This window comes from Neofelis nebulosa, chromosome 2 (genome assembly GCF_028018385.1).
Source record: "Neofelis nebulosa isolate mNeoNeb1 chromosome 2, mNeoNeb1.pri, whole genome shotgun sequence".
In the NCBI taxonomy this organism is placed as follows: domain Eukaryota; kingdom Metazoa; phylum Chordata; class Mammalia; order Carnivora; family Felidae; genus Neofelis; species Neofelis nebulosa.
In genome coordinates, this window is record NC_080783.1 from 139527492 (window position 1) to 139545812 (window position 18321).

General features: G+C 38.8%; 1 protein-coding gene across 1 annotated transcript in view; it reads left to right on the top strand.

Annotated features, from left to right (window-relative positions):
• DPYD (dihydropyrimidine dehydrogenase) overlaps positions 1-4899 on the top strand; it is an 863407-nt gene extending 858508 nt beyond the window's left edge. The window contains exons 22-23 of the mRNA XM_058695679.1: positions 513-653; positions 3426-4899. Coding sequence (XP_058551662.1) covers positions 513-653; positions 3426-3599 — 315 coding nt within the window. The 3' untranslated portion in view covers positions 3600-4899. The remainder of the gene's footprint in view (positions 1-512; positions 654-3425) is intronic.
• Positions 4900-18321: the final 13422 nt, after the last annotated feature.

Consider the following 18321-nt stretch of genomic DNA (forward strand, 5'->3'; position numbering starts at 1 on the left):
TCCTATGGAAAGCAGCCAATTAGGTCTTGTGTTTCTAAGCTGGATACACACACACACACACACACACACACACACACACACACACACATTTTGCCTATCTTTCAGAAGACAAAAATTTTTAAGCTACCATTATGAAAAGCATTAACTACAAGAACTATACTACTGAAAGCCTCCTAAGTTACATAATGCAACATTATATATTAAGAAAAAAAAAACTGGGGCATCTGGTGGCTCAGTTGGTTAAGCATCTGATCTTGGCTCAGGTCATGATCTCACGGTTTGTGAGTTCGAGCCCTGTGTCAGGCTCTGTGCTGACAGCTCAGAGCCTGGAGCCTGCTTCGGATTCTGTGTCTCCCTCTCTCTCTGCCTCTCCCCTGCTCATGTTCTGTCTCTCTCAAAAATAAAATAAACACTAAAAAAACCCAACAACAGAGAACTCTGGACTGATAGTAATTATTACATGGCAATGTTTTACAATGAACACTGTAAGTAATTCAGTGCCTATGTTTTAGGATGTAATTGGAAAAGCACTGCAGTACCTTGGAACTTTTGGGGAACTGAGCCACCTCGAGCAAGTTGTGGCCATGATCGATGAAGAAATGTGTATCAACTGTGGCAAATGCTACATGACCTGTAATGACTCTGGCTACCAGGTAAGAATTCTACTGTAATTAGGATGCTGTGAGGCATGTTTCTTCTGGTTTTTTAGCGGAAAGCATCTTCTGTTGCTAGGTGTGCAATTCAGACCAGACGTGCCCGATACTGTTCCTCAGCAATGGTATGTCTGTCCCCTCGCCCTCTGGGCATAGTAATTTTTTTCAAAGGAAAGCCATAACTTATACTAACTGTGCCACCATTCAATGTACAGTGTTTTTTTTGAATATTTTATTACCCATAAAACTGGATGGAAAAATCCAACCCAAAGAGAAATCCACACAATCACACACATTAGGAAGCATTGTGCTTTAATACAGAGGGAAGGGAAAGGAATTACCATTTATTGCCATCACCCTGAAAGGACTTGATTCTTTCTACCAAAAGAGAATTCTCTTCTGTCCAGTATTGACTGGGCTTCTACTACCGTAAGAAAGAAAGAGCACTTTCCCATCAGGCCAGGTGTTGGGACTGGGAATTCCTTTGTGGCTGGAGAAGCCAGCAGGTAGCCATGGATTCATCACAGTTCCTCACCCTTCATCTGAGAAGCTGCCAGGGGGTGACACAGGAAAAGTAGGGATTCAGCTGTCTTCAGTCTCACAACTACAGAATAATATTGTTTTCATTACGCTTTTCAAGCTATGAAGAAGTAAAGTAAAATAATACATTTAAAGATGATTAATGGAATTTTGAAGATAGATAAAATGGACTATTTTTAAAAATTGAAGTTTATTAAACTTCTCAGCCTGGAGGAAGATCCCATGTTGCTCGTGGTGGGATTGTGCATATTCTTCTGACCACCTAATTAAGAGATATAACAGACATATTGAAATTTTTAAAAAATCTTCCTCTTTAATTTGACATTAGCTCTATGCCAAATTTTTACTCAACATATCACTTTTTTTAATATAGCTGAAAGGTGTCTCTAACAGTTATTTTGGAAATGCTAATCCTATCACACTGACTTTCATCTTGGCTTTCCTCTAATTAACCAATCAGAGATGAGTTAATAAGTCCTGTCACCAAAATCATAACAGTTCTCTAGTATCTCCATTCTTTGAAGTTACAGGGGCACGTGGGTGGCTTAGGTAAGTGTCTGACTCTTGATTTCAGCTCAGGTCACTATTTCACGGTTAGTGGGTTTGAGCCCCGAGTTGGGCTCAATGCTGATAGTGCAGGGCCTGCTTGGGATTCTCTCTCTCTCCCTCTCTCTCTGCCCCTCCCCTGTTCACGCTCTCTCTGTCTCTCTCTCTCTCTCTCTCTCTCTCTCTCTGTCTGTATCTCTCTCTCTCAAAAAAAATAAATGAACTTTAAAAAATTTTAAAAAGAAAAGAAGTTATGACTCCTACTGTAAAATTCTAGCCTTGGTCCAATGTCAAAAATAAAACCAACCCCCCCCCCTCCAAACCCTTATTAATGAGAAAAAAATCACAGTTTTGCTTTAAAAAGTTTTTTAAGTACTCCTTTGACTCTTCTGTCTCAAGAAGATTTAAAAAAAAAAAAGTCTTCAACTGATTATAAAGTTTTATGTCTGCAAATTTTTAAGTATGAAATTTTTAAGATAAGCATTATTTTATTTTCAATTGCTTCTTGAGTTTCTATTTATAAAAGGGTACATAAGGAAGAGAAATAGTTTTTACTCATTCACACAGTCATCCAAGATGTTGTTTTATTTTTAAAAATGACAACAATTTATGTGAACAAAGTTTCTTATGGCTTGTCACTTCTTCAGATATAATATGGTTGTTTCCTTAAAGATCAGCCTTTTTTTTTTATATTAAGCAGTCTGACATAATTTACTCTAATGAAACCATTTGTCTTTTATGTGCATAAAAGAGGAAACAATTACAGTTACAAGTAGCTTCAACTGGGGGAAGGAAATTTTTTTTTAACAACAAAAAAAGTTATTTTGAATTGGATGATAACACGTTTTATATGAAACAGGACAAAAGTCAGAATCAAGGAATTGTTTACTTGGAAATCCTCAAACCTCAAAACTGGCTCTTAAGCTAACTTTTTTTTTTTAACTCCTATTTTCTTCTAAAAACTACATGCATAATTTGAAATCCAAACAAATACATTCATTGCTCCATCTGACAGTGACCGTTTTTCCCTGTCGAGAGCGAGGAGCATGAGGAGAGAAAGCACCCCACCGTCCTCAGGTAGCAGACACCCCATCCTGATAGGACTGGAAGGACCCGAGCTCTGCTCAGAACAAAGGAAACTAGAGACTTACTGGTATGAAATAGTTCCCTCACGCAACACAAGAAAAATGTCTCCAAGGAATTTTAAACAATGTATTTCTAATTTAAAAGGATTTCTTTTCGGGGCGCCTGGGTGGCGCAGTCGGTTAAGCGTCTGACTTCAGCCAGGTCACGATCTCGCACTCCGTGAGTTCCAGCCCCGCGTCAGGCTCTGGGCTGATGGCTCGGAGCCTGGAGCCTGTTTCCGATTCTGTGTCTCCCTCTCTCTCTGCCCCTCCCCCGTTCATGCTCTGTCTCTCTCTGTCCCAAAAATAAATAAAAAACGTTGAAAAAAAAAATTTTAAAGGATTTCTTTTCTACTGTGCCGTTGCTGTTGTTGTTGTTGTTGTTGTTGTTGTTGTTGTTTTCCCTCTGGCACCTCAACTGTTGCTATAGTTGCACGCAGTGCTGGGCGTCGTTGTCTCCAAGCTCCGCTCTACTGCGGTGGAGAAAAACGTTGATGCCAAAAGGGGGGCGTTCTTGACCTTTTTGGTCAGTGACAGCAATACTCTTTATTTCCATTTGCAGGCTATACAGTTTGATCCTGAAACCCACCTGCCCACCATTACTGACTCCTGTACGGGCTGTACCCTGTGTCTCAGCGTCTGCCCTATTATCGACTGCATCAAAATGGTTTCCAGGACAACACCTTATGAACCAAAGAGAGGCTTGCCCTTAGCTGTGAATAATCTGGTGTGTTAAGGTGATTTGTGAAACAGTTGCTGGGAACTTTGAGGTCACCTAGTATGCTGATCTTTTTAACTGTGATCATTATGTTCAGCTCTTTCTAAATTGAAACAAGTACATAATTTAAAAAAAAAAAATTTCTGAGTGAATAATGTTAATTTCTAAATAAATTTCCAAATTTTGAAAAATGTCTACTGCCAGTGGCCATGCAATTAATGGTCATAAAATGGAATAATTCTCCTGTGAGAATACTTGCTAAATAACTGCGTAGCAGTTAATTGGACGTTCACCATCAGTTGTCCATTTTGAAAAATAGTAACTTTTTTGTGGCAATTAATGCAGTATTTCCAAATAGCCTGGTGCTGTGCTCTGTCTTTGATTTCTAATTGTAAGTGAAATTAAGTATTTTAGAACAAAGTACCATTTAACTTACAAGAAAATGTTTCCAAGGAAACATTTTATAATTAAAAATTACATTTAATTTTAACCCTGTTTCTAAGCAAATGTAATTAGCTCCATAAAGCACAAATGAAGAAAGTCAAATGATTATTTACCGTGGCAGGAGAAGAAAGCCAAAGAGGATTTGCAAAACTTTTTTAAGTCCCCTTTGTTAAAAATAGCTTCTTTGTGGGGGGCTAGAACCTCAAAGTGATAGTATTTAATAATCATTCAAATCACTCTGCTAGTCACCATTCAAGCCTGAGGTGGGTGTTCAAACTCTACCAATGAATCAACATGATATTCTTCTTTAAATATTTAAACTATGTTCCTAACAAAACAAGATATTAGGATGGAATTCTGGTTAAAGCTACTCTTTTGCTGTGCACAGATCTGCTCTGTCTGCTTCTAATAGTAGCCTTCATGATTATAGCAATTAATGTTTGAACAAAGACCAAATTATACAGCAGTGGGCCATGTGCTTCATTATTCAAGAGTGAAAAATATAGTATTGGTAATATATATTAAGTGGGCAAAGCCTATTTGACTACTCTCTATTTTAGTGTTTAATTTTTTAAAAAGTAATCAAATAAAAAGAAATATATATTTTCTGTCATTGCCAATATTTTTGTATTTCTCTATTTTCATAATCAACAAATAGCATCATATAAATTCATTTATCTCTTTTTTGTGGTATATTTCAATATGAATCCATAAGTAACATATCTTTAAGCAACAATCTGTGGTATATTTCTATGGAAAATGTAAGACTTAGAAAAATAAATGTTTGATTATGCACTTTTAGAAATGCACATTTACCACAAAATCCACATGATTGAGTAATATCAAATAAAATATCATAAAGCATCTTAAACAACATGGTCTTTTGCTGCCTCATTTGCAAGTACAACATCATGTCAACTATTTAGATTTTGAGGTGAAGTTTTTGATTAATCCTACAGTGAATTCCATCCAAGTGTGTATATAATGCTAGTTCAAAGCTAATGAGGGTAATGACAGTACAGTTATTTAAGTGTTTCATTTCCAGTCCTCTTGATCCAGGTTTTCCTACTGAGTTTAATTCCACTCTGCCAAAAGGCATCTTTCACTGGGCACAGGTCAGGGTTCTTGCAGTGGTTCATGGGCAGAGATAAATGAGAAATGGCAACCTAGCATCTTCACTGTAACAAAAATCAGTGTCACTTAATAGTATCCCTTAGTTGGATGTGAAATATTAAAGACTTATATCAATGGACTCCCTTTTATGGTCCTGTCATGGTGGGGCCATCTTACCTTTTGGACTTGGTCACAGCTTAGTGAAGGGTTCAACTTGTCCAGGAAATAAATTTACTGGGGCTATGTGGATGCCATCATAATGTATTACCCCCACCTCAATCTGATGAGAGCTTTTTGCTCTGGGAGTTTTATGAAAGTCCATTCCATGCATATATGCCTGAGTCCTCTTCAAGACACTGACTGCCAGGCAGAAATTCCCTTAATAGAGATTAAAGAAAAAAGTATTTTATGACTTTAGCCTCCTCCTCTGAGAAAGAATGAACGTGGCACTATAGCTCTTTTCTTGAACCGCTTTGGGGGACTGCACATGACCAGGCCTTTGAGCTAGGCCATGGCGATGTATGATTTTACACCGGTATGTTCCCCATACACATTTCTGTTCTGTCCCCTTTCTACTGTACACCAAGAAGTATGTCTTATCCATGCTGTTTATAAGATGTGTAATTTATATAGACTGTTTATAAGACATGTAGACAATTGCAGAGAGACTCCAGAGCAGAGGAAGAATGAAAGTCATGTCATCCCATCCAGCAAGCGATCTCAAGCCCTTGGCCCTGACACACATGTTCTCATGACACCAGACCTTCAGACATGAGTGAAGACGTAGGATTAGACTAAGGAGTCTGATTCTGAGTGTTTCCTATATCTAAGAAATTGTACTAAATGATCTAAATATGTGATAGTTAATTTTATCTTGGCTGGTACCCAGTACCCAGATACTTGGTCAAGCATTATTCTGGATGTTTCTATGAGGTGTTTTTGGATGAGGTTTACAACATTTAAATTGGTAGACTCTGAGCTAACCAGATTGCTCTCCGTAATGTAGGTGGGCTTCATTCAAGCAGTTGAAGGCCCAAATAAACAAAAGGTTGGTTCCACCCCACCTCCCCAGCAAGAGGGAAACATCCAGTGTTTGGGCTTTGGACATCCTTTCAATATCAACTCTTCCTGGTTTTATAGCAAACTGTCTTTGGATTTGAACTATAATTCCTGAATCTCCAGCTGGCCAGTCTCTTCTATCAGATTTTGGACTCATTAAGCCTCCACAATCACTTAAGCCAATTCCTTAAAGTAAATCTCTTTATACACACACACACACACACACACACACCCTGTATTGGCTTTGTTTCTCTAAAGAACCCTCATTAATACAACATATGTTATCTTATTTGAATTTTAAAATGATCAAAGGCAGGTTCTATTGTGTTTTTTTTCTTATTTAACAAATGAGGACATGGATGCTTAAGGAGTCTAAGGAACATGTTACGGGTCACATAGCTAATTAGGTATGTTTCTGAGTATGTTGGTGATGTCTAATATGCCCTCTGTTTTCTCTTTTGTTCATCCAGCCATTCATTCATTTAACCAATATTTATCAAATAACTACGATGTACCAGGCACTGGACTAAGGGCTGAGGGTAGGAACTGAAATGACGAAGGTTCCCTAAATGCCAGCCACTTAAAACCTACAGAGGAAATGGGCATGTAACAGTTGTTACAGAAAGTGTAGTCGGTGCTCAGAAAACAGTATTGAGAGAAGGGACATCGAAAACCTACCCCTTTGACAAGATAATAAGTTAAGCCAAGTTTTTAGCTCCATAAAAGACTTTTCTAAATAGGAAACAAGGAAAAGGAAAGCACAGAGGTATGTAAAGTCTGGAATGTCTAGAAAACTGTGAAAGCTTGGAATTAGCCAGAACAAAAGGAACATGTGGGATGTAAAGCAGAGAGAGAGAGGTTTGAATCACCTTAGAATCCCTCAGGGAATCAGAATCAGCATTTTGTTAATGTATGTATTCAAAAAACATTCCATACTTCCCTTATGCCAAGCACTTGCTAGTTCATGCTGTTTCTACTATGAACAAGACAGACATGATTCCTTCTTTACTGAGCTTATATCTTAGTGGAGAATAGAAAAAAGCAAGTAAATAAATACACTGCAAATTGTGGTAGGTGCGTGGCAATGACAGCTACGGCCTGGGGTAGAGACAAAGTGGGCATGCACTTACTTTTCATAAAGTGGGTCAGAGAACTCCTAATAGATGGGAAGGAGCTAGCCACAGGAAGAACAGAGAAGAATTGTTCAATGGGGTGCCCTGGTGGCACAGTCGGTTAAACGGCTGACTCTTGACCTCGGCTCAGGTCATGATCTTACGGTTTGTGAGTTCGAGCCCCATAACGGGCTCTGCATTGATGGTGTGGAGCCTGCTTGAGAGTTTGTCTCACCTCTCTGCCCCTCCCTAGCTTTCTCTCTCTCTCTCTCTCTCTCTCTCTCTCTCTCTCTCTCTCTCCTCTCTCTCAAAATAAATAAATAAACTTAACAAAAATAAAAAAGAATGCGTTCATGTTCTAGAAGTAGAAACCACTGGTGCAAAGGCCCTAAGGTTGAAAATAGCCTGAGTTATTCAAATTACTAAATCAAAGAAGGGTAATAGAAGACAATGCCCAAAATACATAGGAACTGTGGACTAGAAGCATAGGAGATTAACCTCAATTTCCTTATCTGTAAAATGGAGAAGATAATGGTGTTGAATTTAATAAGTTACATATAATCATAATTCTTGCTGCTGTTATTTATGGACATAAACATTTCAAATACAGTTTAAAGAAATAAAAGTCTACTAACAAAAATCGATATTTGCTAGACTCAAAATCAGACTGTCATAGTAGTGACTGGTAGTGTGACTTCCTAAGCTAACATTCATCATCTGTAGCAATCTAGAAAAAGATATCCCATGCAGTTGGAAGATCAAGACTAAAAAAAAAAAAGTAGAGGGGTGCCTGGATGGCTCAGTTGGTTGGGAATCTGACTTCAGCTCAGGTCATGATCTCACAGTTCGTGAGCTCAAGCCCCATCTCAGATTCTGGGCTGACAGCTCAGAGCCTGGAGCCTGCTTCTGATTCTGTGTCTCCCTCTCTCTCTGTTTCCCCCTCACTCTCTCTCTCTCTCTCAAAGATAAATAAACATTACAAAAAGTAGAATAATCAATTCTGAGAAAAATGAAAGACCCAGGAATAAAATTTTAAAATATATAAAATTATCTCATTGTATATATATTTATATATATATATTATTAATTATATATATAATTATCTCCTTAAATGTATAAGTGTCTAATTTTACTTTCTCAATTCTTTGAGCTGTATAAAGAAGTATTTATTTTTTTTAAAAGAGGAAATTTAAAGACAAAGCAGACAAGTGACTTACATAAATTGATATGTTTAGTTGGTATCATATTTAGAAATGAAGCTCAGCCAACTAGATTTTCAGACAGTGCTCTCTCTCCCACTTCACTTTGCCAAGTGAGTATCCTTTATTTTTCTCCAATATGGATATTTGGAGATACATTATTCACTTTGGGTGGTCTTAGGATACCAGTAAATGGCCTAAAGAAATCAAGCACTAACTGTTGTCTGAAAGGGTTAAGATACTGCCCTTAGAAAGGAGCTTATTACCTGGCAGGATCTGATCTACTTCTGTCCTATGAAGTTAATTCAATTAACAGGAAAGCCATTAGACACACTATTATCTACCCAGAGCTGTAACTTTTCCTCTTACCCACAGATGCACACAATTCTGCAAACAGCCTGCAGAGTGAAAATTTGGACCAGATCCTTAATGATTCTGTAAGGTTCATGTAGTCTAGCTCTCGCTTTTATTAATTAATATGGTAACATTAATTAATATGGTACCTCATTTATTAATATAGATTTTCTGCTTAAATTCTTAAAATTACAGATGACATCTTTAAATTGAATAGTCGCATTTGGGTTGGAAGCATGCACAGCTGATTGTCCCTTTGTGTTAGCCTTTCATCAACTGATGCAGAGCATTTATCAACTGATATTGGCTATCATTGTTTTCATACTTACTGTTCTCCTAATATGCACTATAAACTGCTGTGCCATAAGCAAGCCAAGTCATTTTGCCAATGGTAAATAGTGTATAGTAGTGAGTCATATTGATTTATGTATCTGCAGGTACTTATTTATAGAATTTATATAGTGCTTTTCCATATGCTGTGTTCTGCAAGCGCCAACAGCCTTCTGTGTACTCCTTTGTCTTTCTACTTCCATGACTTCTTTATTCCACTACCATTGATAAATTCATGTGTATATACTGCTGGCAGTTTTTAAAGACTTGCATTAGTCAACATATGGGTGAAGACCTCCTTGCTTCCCAATATATTTTTTATGTGTTTCTATTGAAAATAAGATCTACCTCCCTATCAATAGTGCTGGTTTCTTCATCTTTCCTGGCCTTCAGTGGTATCCATCTGCATGGATCTAAGTATTTGAGCCAAGATAAAACACCGAACACACACACACACACACACACACACACACACGTGTGCATAGCGATTTAAGATTACTGAAAAGGTTCCATCTGCATATTTTTCATGGAGTTGTAAGAACCTGAGTGTATGATAAGAACCTTTCAATTCAATTTATGTCTTTAGGTAAGAAACTCAAAACTTCTTATTTAGTCTCTTTTAAAAGAACCTCTTTTGAGTGGAAGGGGGAGGGAGAGCTTAGGGATTTGGCACAGGACTATGGGAAGTTAATCATGAATTTTTAAATATTCCATTTCTGTTTTGCAATATTTGGGAGACTGCATCTTGCTCCTCCTTCTTATAGGCTGTGATGTTTCGATGGGGCTTCACCAACGTACATGGCTGCAGTGGGGGCATGGAACATTTAATAATGAAAGTTCATTTTTTCTTCTGAGACTATGGTATGAGTAATTTTTATCAGACTGCAAAGTCCTGCCAACAGTTATGGCCAATGACAATGCCTTCTACCGTAATACGATTCTGAGCTAACCCTTTATATAAAACCTTTGAAAGTTTCCTAAAGACAAGAATGTGGTAGTTTTATATTCTTTTCCACTGAAGATAGCAGTATACGGGCGCCTGGGTGGCTCAGTCAGTTGAGCGTCTGACTTCGGCTCAGGTCATGATCTCGCATTCTGTGAGTTCGAGCCCCGTGTCAGGCTCTGTGCTGACAGCTCGGAGCCTGGAGCCTGCTTCAGATTCTGTGTCTCCCTCTCTCTATGCCCCTCACTCACTCATGTTCTATCTCTCTCTGTAAAAAATAAATAAACATTAAAAAAAATTTTTTTAAAAAAAACATTGCAGTATAGGAGTCCAAGGACCTAGCAAAGCAAAATGTAGATAAAACATCTACATGAAAGAAAAGAGGGAAAAGATCAGAGCCTCCAAAATCTATGTGTGCCACCCCCACTTCTCTGAATCTCAAATGTATATATCGGAGTGTTTATTGGACAGTGGGTTTTCAAATACAAACCCTAAAACCCATCGTGCTTAAAGTCAGCCCTGTGTCCTCCTTACCTCATATCTTCTTTCCCTTCTTTGTGTACAATAACTTCACCTTGTATACTGCAAACATTTCATAACCAGAAACAAAAACACTACCCACGAAGGAAAAGCTGATAAGAACTACATTAAAATCAGAAGTTTCTTTTCGTCAAAAGACCATTAAGAGAATGAACAAATCACAGAGTGAGAAAATACATTTGCAATACATGTAACTGACAAAGGACTCATGTACAAAACATAAAAACAACTCCTACAAATCCATAAGAAAAGACCACCAACAGAGCAAATGGGTAAAAGACATGAATAGACACTACACAGAAAGAGGATATCCCAATGGCAAATACATGTATAAAATGGTGCCTAACTTCATTAGTCATCAAGGTGTTGAAAACCAAAACACTACGATTTCAGAAGCCAAATCTTCAATAAGATGCAACCCACAGGATAGAAAAAAAATCTGAAAGAATCATAGCAAATAGAAAATTCTGAAGCTGCCTGGCCCCTAACCAGATTGTGTAATTGAGCAGTTAATAAAATTTAGCCTACAAGTTCCATGCTGAGGCAAAATGAGAAATGAAGTACTCTTAATCTTCATGCATTATAAAAGATTTATTTACTTAGGAGAGGAAGTTTATTAATTTCTGCATCAAGCAATGTTTTAATGAATGAATGACTGTCAATTTCAGAGTTTAGAAGATACCTTCCTTAAAGAAGATGTTCATGATCATAAACAGACCCACCTGGAATTTGTCAGGCAGTTAAAATTTTTAGATGGCTTGCCTGGTACTGTAAAGAAAACCATACTTGGCATATTACTACTAAATCAACCATTTTTACATTTAGCCAAGAGGTGTTTAGAAATCAACACTCTTAATCACTACACTTTAAATAGTAGAGGCAGTTCCATATTTATCAAATAATAATTATTAAAAACTTTCAGGTGTCAGGGATGCCCAAATTATCATGAAATTATTGGTCCTAAATGTATATACATTTAAGTTTTGGATCAATTTTGTCAGATGGGAAACTGGATATTCTTTTAGTTGCACAGAACAGAGTCCTACTAAAAATATCTCATACCACAGAGTATGGTGAGGGATATGGTAGCACAGAGTCTAATTAGGTGTTGCCAACATTCACTCAAGCAAGAAAGTTCAAGAACTTAAACTAATAAGGCAGCAATAGTGGGGTTAGGGAGGAGGGAATGGACTATCAATATATTTAGCAATAGAGTTGAGAACAACATATATTTATTAAGAATCAGTAGATACTAGCCACCGTGTAGAGTAATGAGAAAACACTAGGAAGACACGGTATTATATACTTCTAATAAAATGTTGAACAGTTATGGAAATCCCAATGGAGGCATCCTTGAATCCATCTGGGGAAGACAAAGGATGCTTCTCAGAGAATATATACCAGGTGAACTGAATCTTGTGGAGAGGTGGTACGATATACTGGCTTAGAATGCCAATTCTGGAATCAAAATCCCTGTGTTTGAATCCTGGTTCTCTCCTCTCAGCTCTGTCTCCTTGTGGAAGGTACTTAATAATCCAAACCTGTTTTCTCAGTTGTAAACAGAAGTAGAAGGGAGACTGCTGATAACAACTAGCACTTAAAGCTGTCAGTACATGTCAGGTCCTATTCCAAACACTGCCTCCTGTACTCCTTTTACCCGTCACCACAATCCTAGGAAGTAGGTACTAGTATTCTTACCAATTTAGAGATGAGGAAACTGAGGCACTGGGTACTGAGCTGTGAAACAATTTGTACAAGCCCCACTGTTGGTGAATGGCAGAGCTAAGATTTGAACACACACGTTCTAGTTCCTGAACCCAGGCCATTAGCCAATATAACACTCTCAACAATCAACTTCTCCGCATTAGTATGAGGTCAAAAGGAGATAATGCATGCAAAGTGATTAGCACAATGCCTGCATATGGAAGATGTTTAATAAATATTAGTTTTTATTATAGTAATTTATTATGTTATTTATATATAATACATAATATAGTTATAGTAGTTTATTATATTACTTATATATAATATATATTAGTAAATACTATTATATTATTTATTAGTTTTATTATAGAACTAATAAATACTAGTTTGATAATATTGATCATAATATAACATCAAACAGTAATAAACATTAGCTATTTGGAACGGTGCCACTGCACGGTAAGATCTGCTGGCTGGACTTTATAAGGAGTACAGAGGAAGGAGCTAGGCAGCTGTCCTCAGGTGGGAGACCAGAACCTCCATTTCCAACTTCCCTGGTGGTAAGTGGTAGCAGTTGTTCTGCCCAGGACCAGCTTCCTGGCACAGGCTCTTTGGGCCTGACAAGCAGGAGAGCTGGAGTCATCCCATCGACATTTTCCAAGGACCAAGGATCAGCCAAGCCTTGTGCCAGGTTTCTCATGGGATGTAAAACTGAACAAAATAGCGGCTGAGAGTTCGGGTTCTGGAGACAGATTTTCTGGGTTCGAATCCCAGCACTGCCACTTAGCAGCTTTAGACTTGGGACAAGTTACCTAATCCCTCTCTATGTCACTTCCCTTGTAGGAAACAGACCTCGTTGGGCTGTGTGCAGACGAAAAGGGCTGATGCACCGAGTCCATAGTCATGCACTTTCCTCAGTGCCCCCTCCACGCTGTCCCACCCCACACTGCCAGCCTGAATTTCTCATCTGTACTAAAGCAGTTACACCCATGAAGTGCTTTCCAACTCTTTATTTTCCTCTCTTGTGGCATAGAATTTTAAAAAATATTTATAGTGAAATATAATACATAAAACACCCCAATGCCTTAGCGTGTGCTTTTCCTTGTTCTGTTTTGCGCTTCATTATCTCGCACAAGGAGTAAATTTCATTTCTTTCTTCAAAAGCTACCCTCAAGAAGTCGGGGCCTCCTCTCTGAGGGCACCTGCGGACAGGACAGGTACTCATTCCCTCCTGGTCATGTCTCTGCTCCTTCTGTATCTGCCTATTGGCGCACAGGTTGCAAGCTTTCCCAGGGCCAGGTGCAGGGCTGGCCTAGTGTAGGCTGGCTTATTGTAGATTATTTATTATAACAGCTTTATTAAGATATAATTCACATAACATAAAATTCAGCTACTTAACATGTACAATTCACCAGTTTTTAGTATATTCACTGAGTTATGCAACCATCAATCGTCACAATTCATTTCTTCACCTTCAGAAAGAAACTTCATACCCACCAGCAGTCACTCCGCATTCCTTTCCCCCCATCCCCCACCGGGAAAATATTAATCTACTTACTGCCTATGGATTTGCCTATTCTGGATATTTCATAATGGAACCACATAATATGTGATCCTCTGTGACTGCCTTTTCTCATTTAACATAATGTTTTCAAGGTTCATCCATGTTGTAACACGTACCAATGCTTCATTTCTTTTTATGGCTGCATAATATATCAGTGTTTACCCATTCATCAGTCGATGAATTTTTAGACTGCTTTCACTTTTTTGGCTGTTATTCATAAACCTTCTACAAACACTCATATACGACGTGGACATGTTTTCATTTCTCCTGGGTATATGTCCAAGAGTGGAATTGCTAGGTCACATGGGAACTATGCTTAACCTCAAGGAACTACCAGATTGTTTTTCCAAAGTGGCTGCACCATTTCACACTCCCACCAGCAATGTATCGAAGGGCAATTTCTTCACATCCTCACCAACATCTGTTAATATCTATCCTATTATTCTGATCAGATAGCTATCCCAACAATGTGAAAATGGTATCTCATTATGGTTTTGACTTGCATTTTGCTGATAGCTTATGAAGTTGCACATCTTTTCATGTGTTTATTTGTTATGTTTATATCTTCTTTGGAGAAGTATCTATTCATGTTTTGCTTATTTTTAATTAGGTTGTCTTATTTAAATTGAGTTGTAAAAGGTCTTTATATATCCTAATACAAGTCCCTTATTAGATATATAGTTTCTTCCCATTCTCTATGTGCCTTTTTACTTTCTTTATAGTGTCCTCTGAAACACAAAATTTTTAAAATTTGGCTGATGTCCAACTTATCTACTTTTTAATTTTGTTTCTTATACTTTTTGTGTAATATCTAAGAAACTATGTAATGCAAGGTGACAAAACTTACACCTATGTTTTCTTCTAAGATTTTTATATTTTTGGCTTTTACATTTAGGTTTTTTAGCCATCCAAGTTAAATTTTTTAGAATAATGTAAAGCAGGGTTCCAGCTTCATTCTGTTTCACGTGGATGTCCTTTAATCCCGGAGCTGTTTCTTGAAAAGACCGTTCTTTCCCCTGTAATAACATTTTTTACTTAAATGGCATCCTACTTGGCTCCTGCTTCAGGGATCTCATAGTCTGACGATGGAGACTGGTAGGTACACCAGAAAAATCACAGTGCAACATAACAACGTGTGAGCCTAGAAAAGTACAAGACTTAGCTAGGAATCTCTTCTTCTCCTAGGTTTCTGGACTGAGCCCTGATATTGAACATAGAGTTACCACAAGCAACAGTTCTCTCTTCCTATGAGATATAGTTAAAAGTGAAACTTGTCCCTGCACTGATGGTGTGAAGCCTACTTGGGATTCTCAATCTCTCTCTCTCTCTCTCTCTCTCTCTCTCTCTCTCTCTCCCTGCCCCTCCTCTACTTACACTGTCTCTGCCTCTCTTAAAATAAATAAATAAACTTAATTTAAAAAGAAAAGTGGCACCTGCATAATTCCTGAATTTCTGGAAGGTACTAACTAGTCTTTCCACGCATATGCATTTCCCAGCAATTAGTAATCACCAGGAATAAAAGCCCAGAAAAAAAGTGGATATTCCTCAGTTTTTTAAAAAAGAAAATCTTAAGTAGGATAAAAATACCCAAGGATCTAAGGCAGGTCTCTCCTAGAGAACAGCTCCCATTGCCTTTAGGGACACCGTCCTGGCCTGGGTTAAATCAGCCCATTAGTTTTAAACAGAGAGTCACCACATTGCCTTTCCCTGCCTTCTGTCTTGTTTTTCATTCTGAATCTGGGCGCCTGGCTTCTCTGCAGATATGGCTGAAATCACCAAACTCAATTAGCCAGAAGGTCTGTAGTACCTGCCCTTGGATGTCTGTCCGGGCGTGTCACAAAGGCTGCGGTGAAGGTTTGGAGATTGAGCAGGCTTTTCAATCACAGCTTCCTATTTCAGAGTTTGAGCCAAACTTTGGACTTGGTATTTCTAAGATGGTGAAGAAAACTTTGACATGAAATGACAGCACTCGTCAACGTTTTGCCATTTATCTCTCAATTACAATAAGCTAATAATGCACGTAGAATTATTTTCTTCCCTTAATCTGACACTATGTTTATGGATGTGCACAAGTACAAATATGCTGTGTTCTGTAACTATGCCTTTCCAGTAACAGAAGCAATCTGTGTAATAATCGGTATTCATGGGCCTGTTGGGTCAGTCAGTTAAGTGTCCAACTTCGGCTCAGGTCATAATCTCGCGGTTCGTGAGTTCAAACCCCACATCGGGCTCTGTGCTGACAGCTCAGAGCCTGGGGGCTGCTTTGGATTCTGTGTCTCCCTCTCTCTCTGCCTCTCCCCTACTCACGCTCTGTCTCCTCTCTCTCTCTCAAAAATAAATAAATATGAAAAAAATAATTAGTATTCATTGATTAGCATGGAGGTTTATAAACACAGAATTTTACCCATAAAGATGTAAAATATTCTTTTGTTAAATAAAGAACCATCCTAAGGGGCTACTACCATTTGCTTCAATGTGTAGCATCGCTTTGCTGACGACCCGTGGAAGCTGTGTTGACCCTGCCAGCACCTGGCTATCTGGCAGACCCCATAAGCAGCTGGGAAAGAAACTTCAGTGTTGCTTCTGGGTCTTCCACATAATTAGCCTGTTCATAGGCCATCTGGGTTGCTTTGATTTCACCGTCGCCATTTCTTTCAATCTGAAGAATTTCTGTGCGTCTCTTCCTTTTGGGACTAAAATCATTAATAAGTTCTTTCTTTCTCTGGGACACTAACTTCTTTAATATGTCCGGCAGCTCTCTGTCCCCTGCATCCATCTCATTATGAAATGCCTCACAGACCGAAGGAGGGAGGTGTTTATATTCGATAATGCTGTCATCAAATTAACGGGTCTCGTTAGAAGGAAATTACAGATTTTGGGCTCCTTAATAGAATAGATTCTTAGAAAACCTCATCCAAAGAATCACAAAGGTACTCAAAGGGGACTGAATTTTGGCGATGTCCGCTCTGATGGGCAGACATGCTCAACTATAGGTGCTGGGCTAATCAAACCGAGCTGGGATCAATGCCAACCTAATTTGGATATCCTCAGGCCTCACTAGCCTGTGTGGACCAAAGAGGTCACATTAATATCATGAAATAGATGTCAATGCTTAATTAACCCTTACCTGCAAGCCTACCTGTGTCAGTCATTTTGTGAGAGAGCACACCCCTCCCCCAACTTCCAACAACAAGGAAAGGATTAGCAGAAGTCTCCAAGGGGCTGTGTGCCAGCATGGGGCCTGGGGACACCAGTGCACTACCACTGGAAACCTGGATTCACTTTATACCACACCTTGTTTACATTGTGCCAGTACACAGAGCCACCAAGTCTTTTAATCCTCTTAGTGCTACATCAGCACTGCTTTGGGGTAAAAAGAATAAAAGCTGCCCAAACTCCGTGTATCGCTTTCTGTTAAAAGGGTCCAATAAAGTGATCCTAATATTTATGGAGTCTGGGGCAAAAGTATAAATGGAAGGCCCCTAGCCCCAACCAAACCTTTCTCTCTGACCGCCTCTGGCCCTCTGTAAGTGGCCTCTGACGCATGCCTATAGGCACCTCAGCACAAATGTTCAGGTCAGGGGAGAAAAAAGAAACTTCCCTTCCTCCAAAGAGCTTGCCCCTCTGCCTAGGAGTGGGCATATCGCATGGTGGGGTCCACCCTTAGGAAGATGGCCTGTGAACAGGCCTGCACAAGCCTTAGAAGTGCTGTTGAGCTGCTGGAAATTCTGTGTTTCTGAATCACAGTTTCAAGGATCTCTCCTTCCTACAAGATTCTAATCTCAGCCTAGAGGGGACACCCTTTCACAGTAACAGAGCAATCGTGCTTAATCATTTGCCGAGCTTTGCTGCAAATGTAACATTCAAGATAATGACTGCTGTCAGAAATGTGCATTGGTTGGGAGGCAGTGATATGCACAGCAGTAGCTTCCATTTTTTTTTTTTTTTTTTTTTTTTTGGTCTCACATGAGGTTCTCTCCATGGTCTTAAAGGATGAAACAGATGAAAGTGGAATTTCTGTGGTTGAAGGGGGCCAAGAATGGAAGTCCTATGTGCCTGCCTGCCTTCCCTTCTTCCTCCTTTCTTTCCCTCCTTCCTTCCTTCCTTCTCTCTCATGTATTCATGCATTCATTTAACAACTACCCAGCGTGTGTTCTAGGCTTGGTTATTTTAATACAAAGATAGACAAAATCTCTCCTCACAAGGAGTTTACAGTCACTTTTCCAAACCCTAGAGTTTCAAGGGACACATTTTGAAACCCCAAATATAGAAGAAGAAAGAACTTGGGCCCCGACATTAGATCTGGTCTGAGTTTCTGCCACTGAGGAGCAGTGACCTACTGGACTCAAGATTAAGTAAGGCTGTAATATTTACTTCA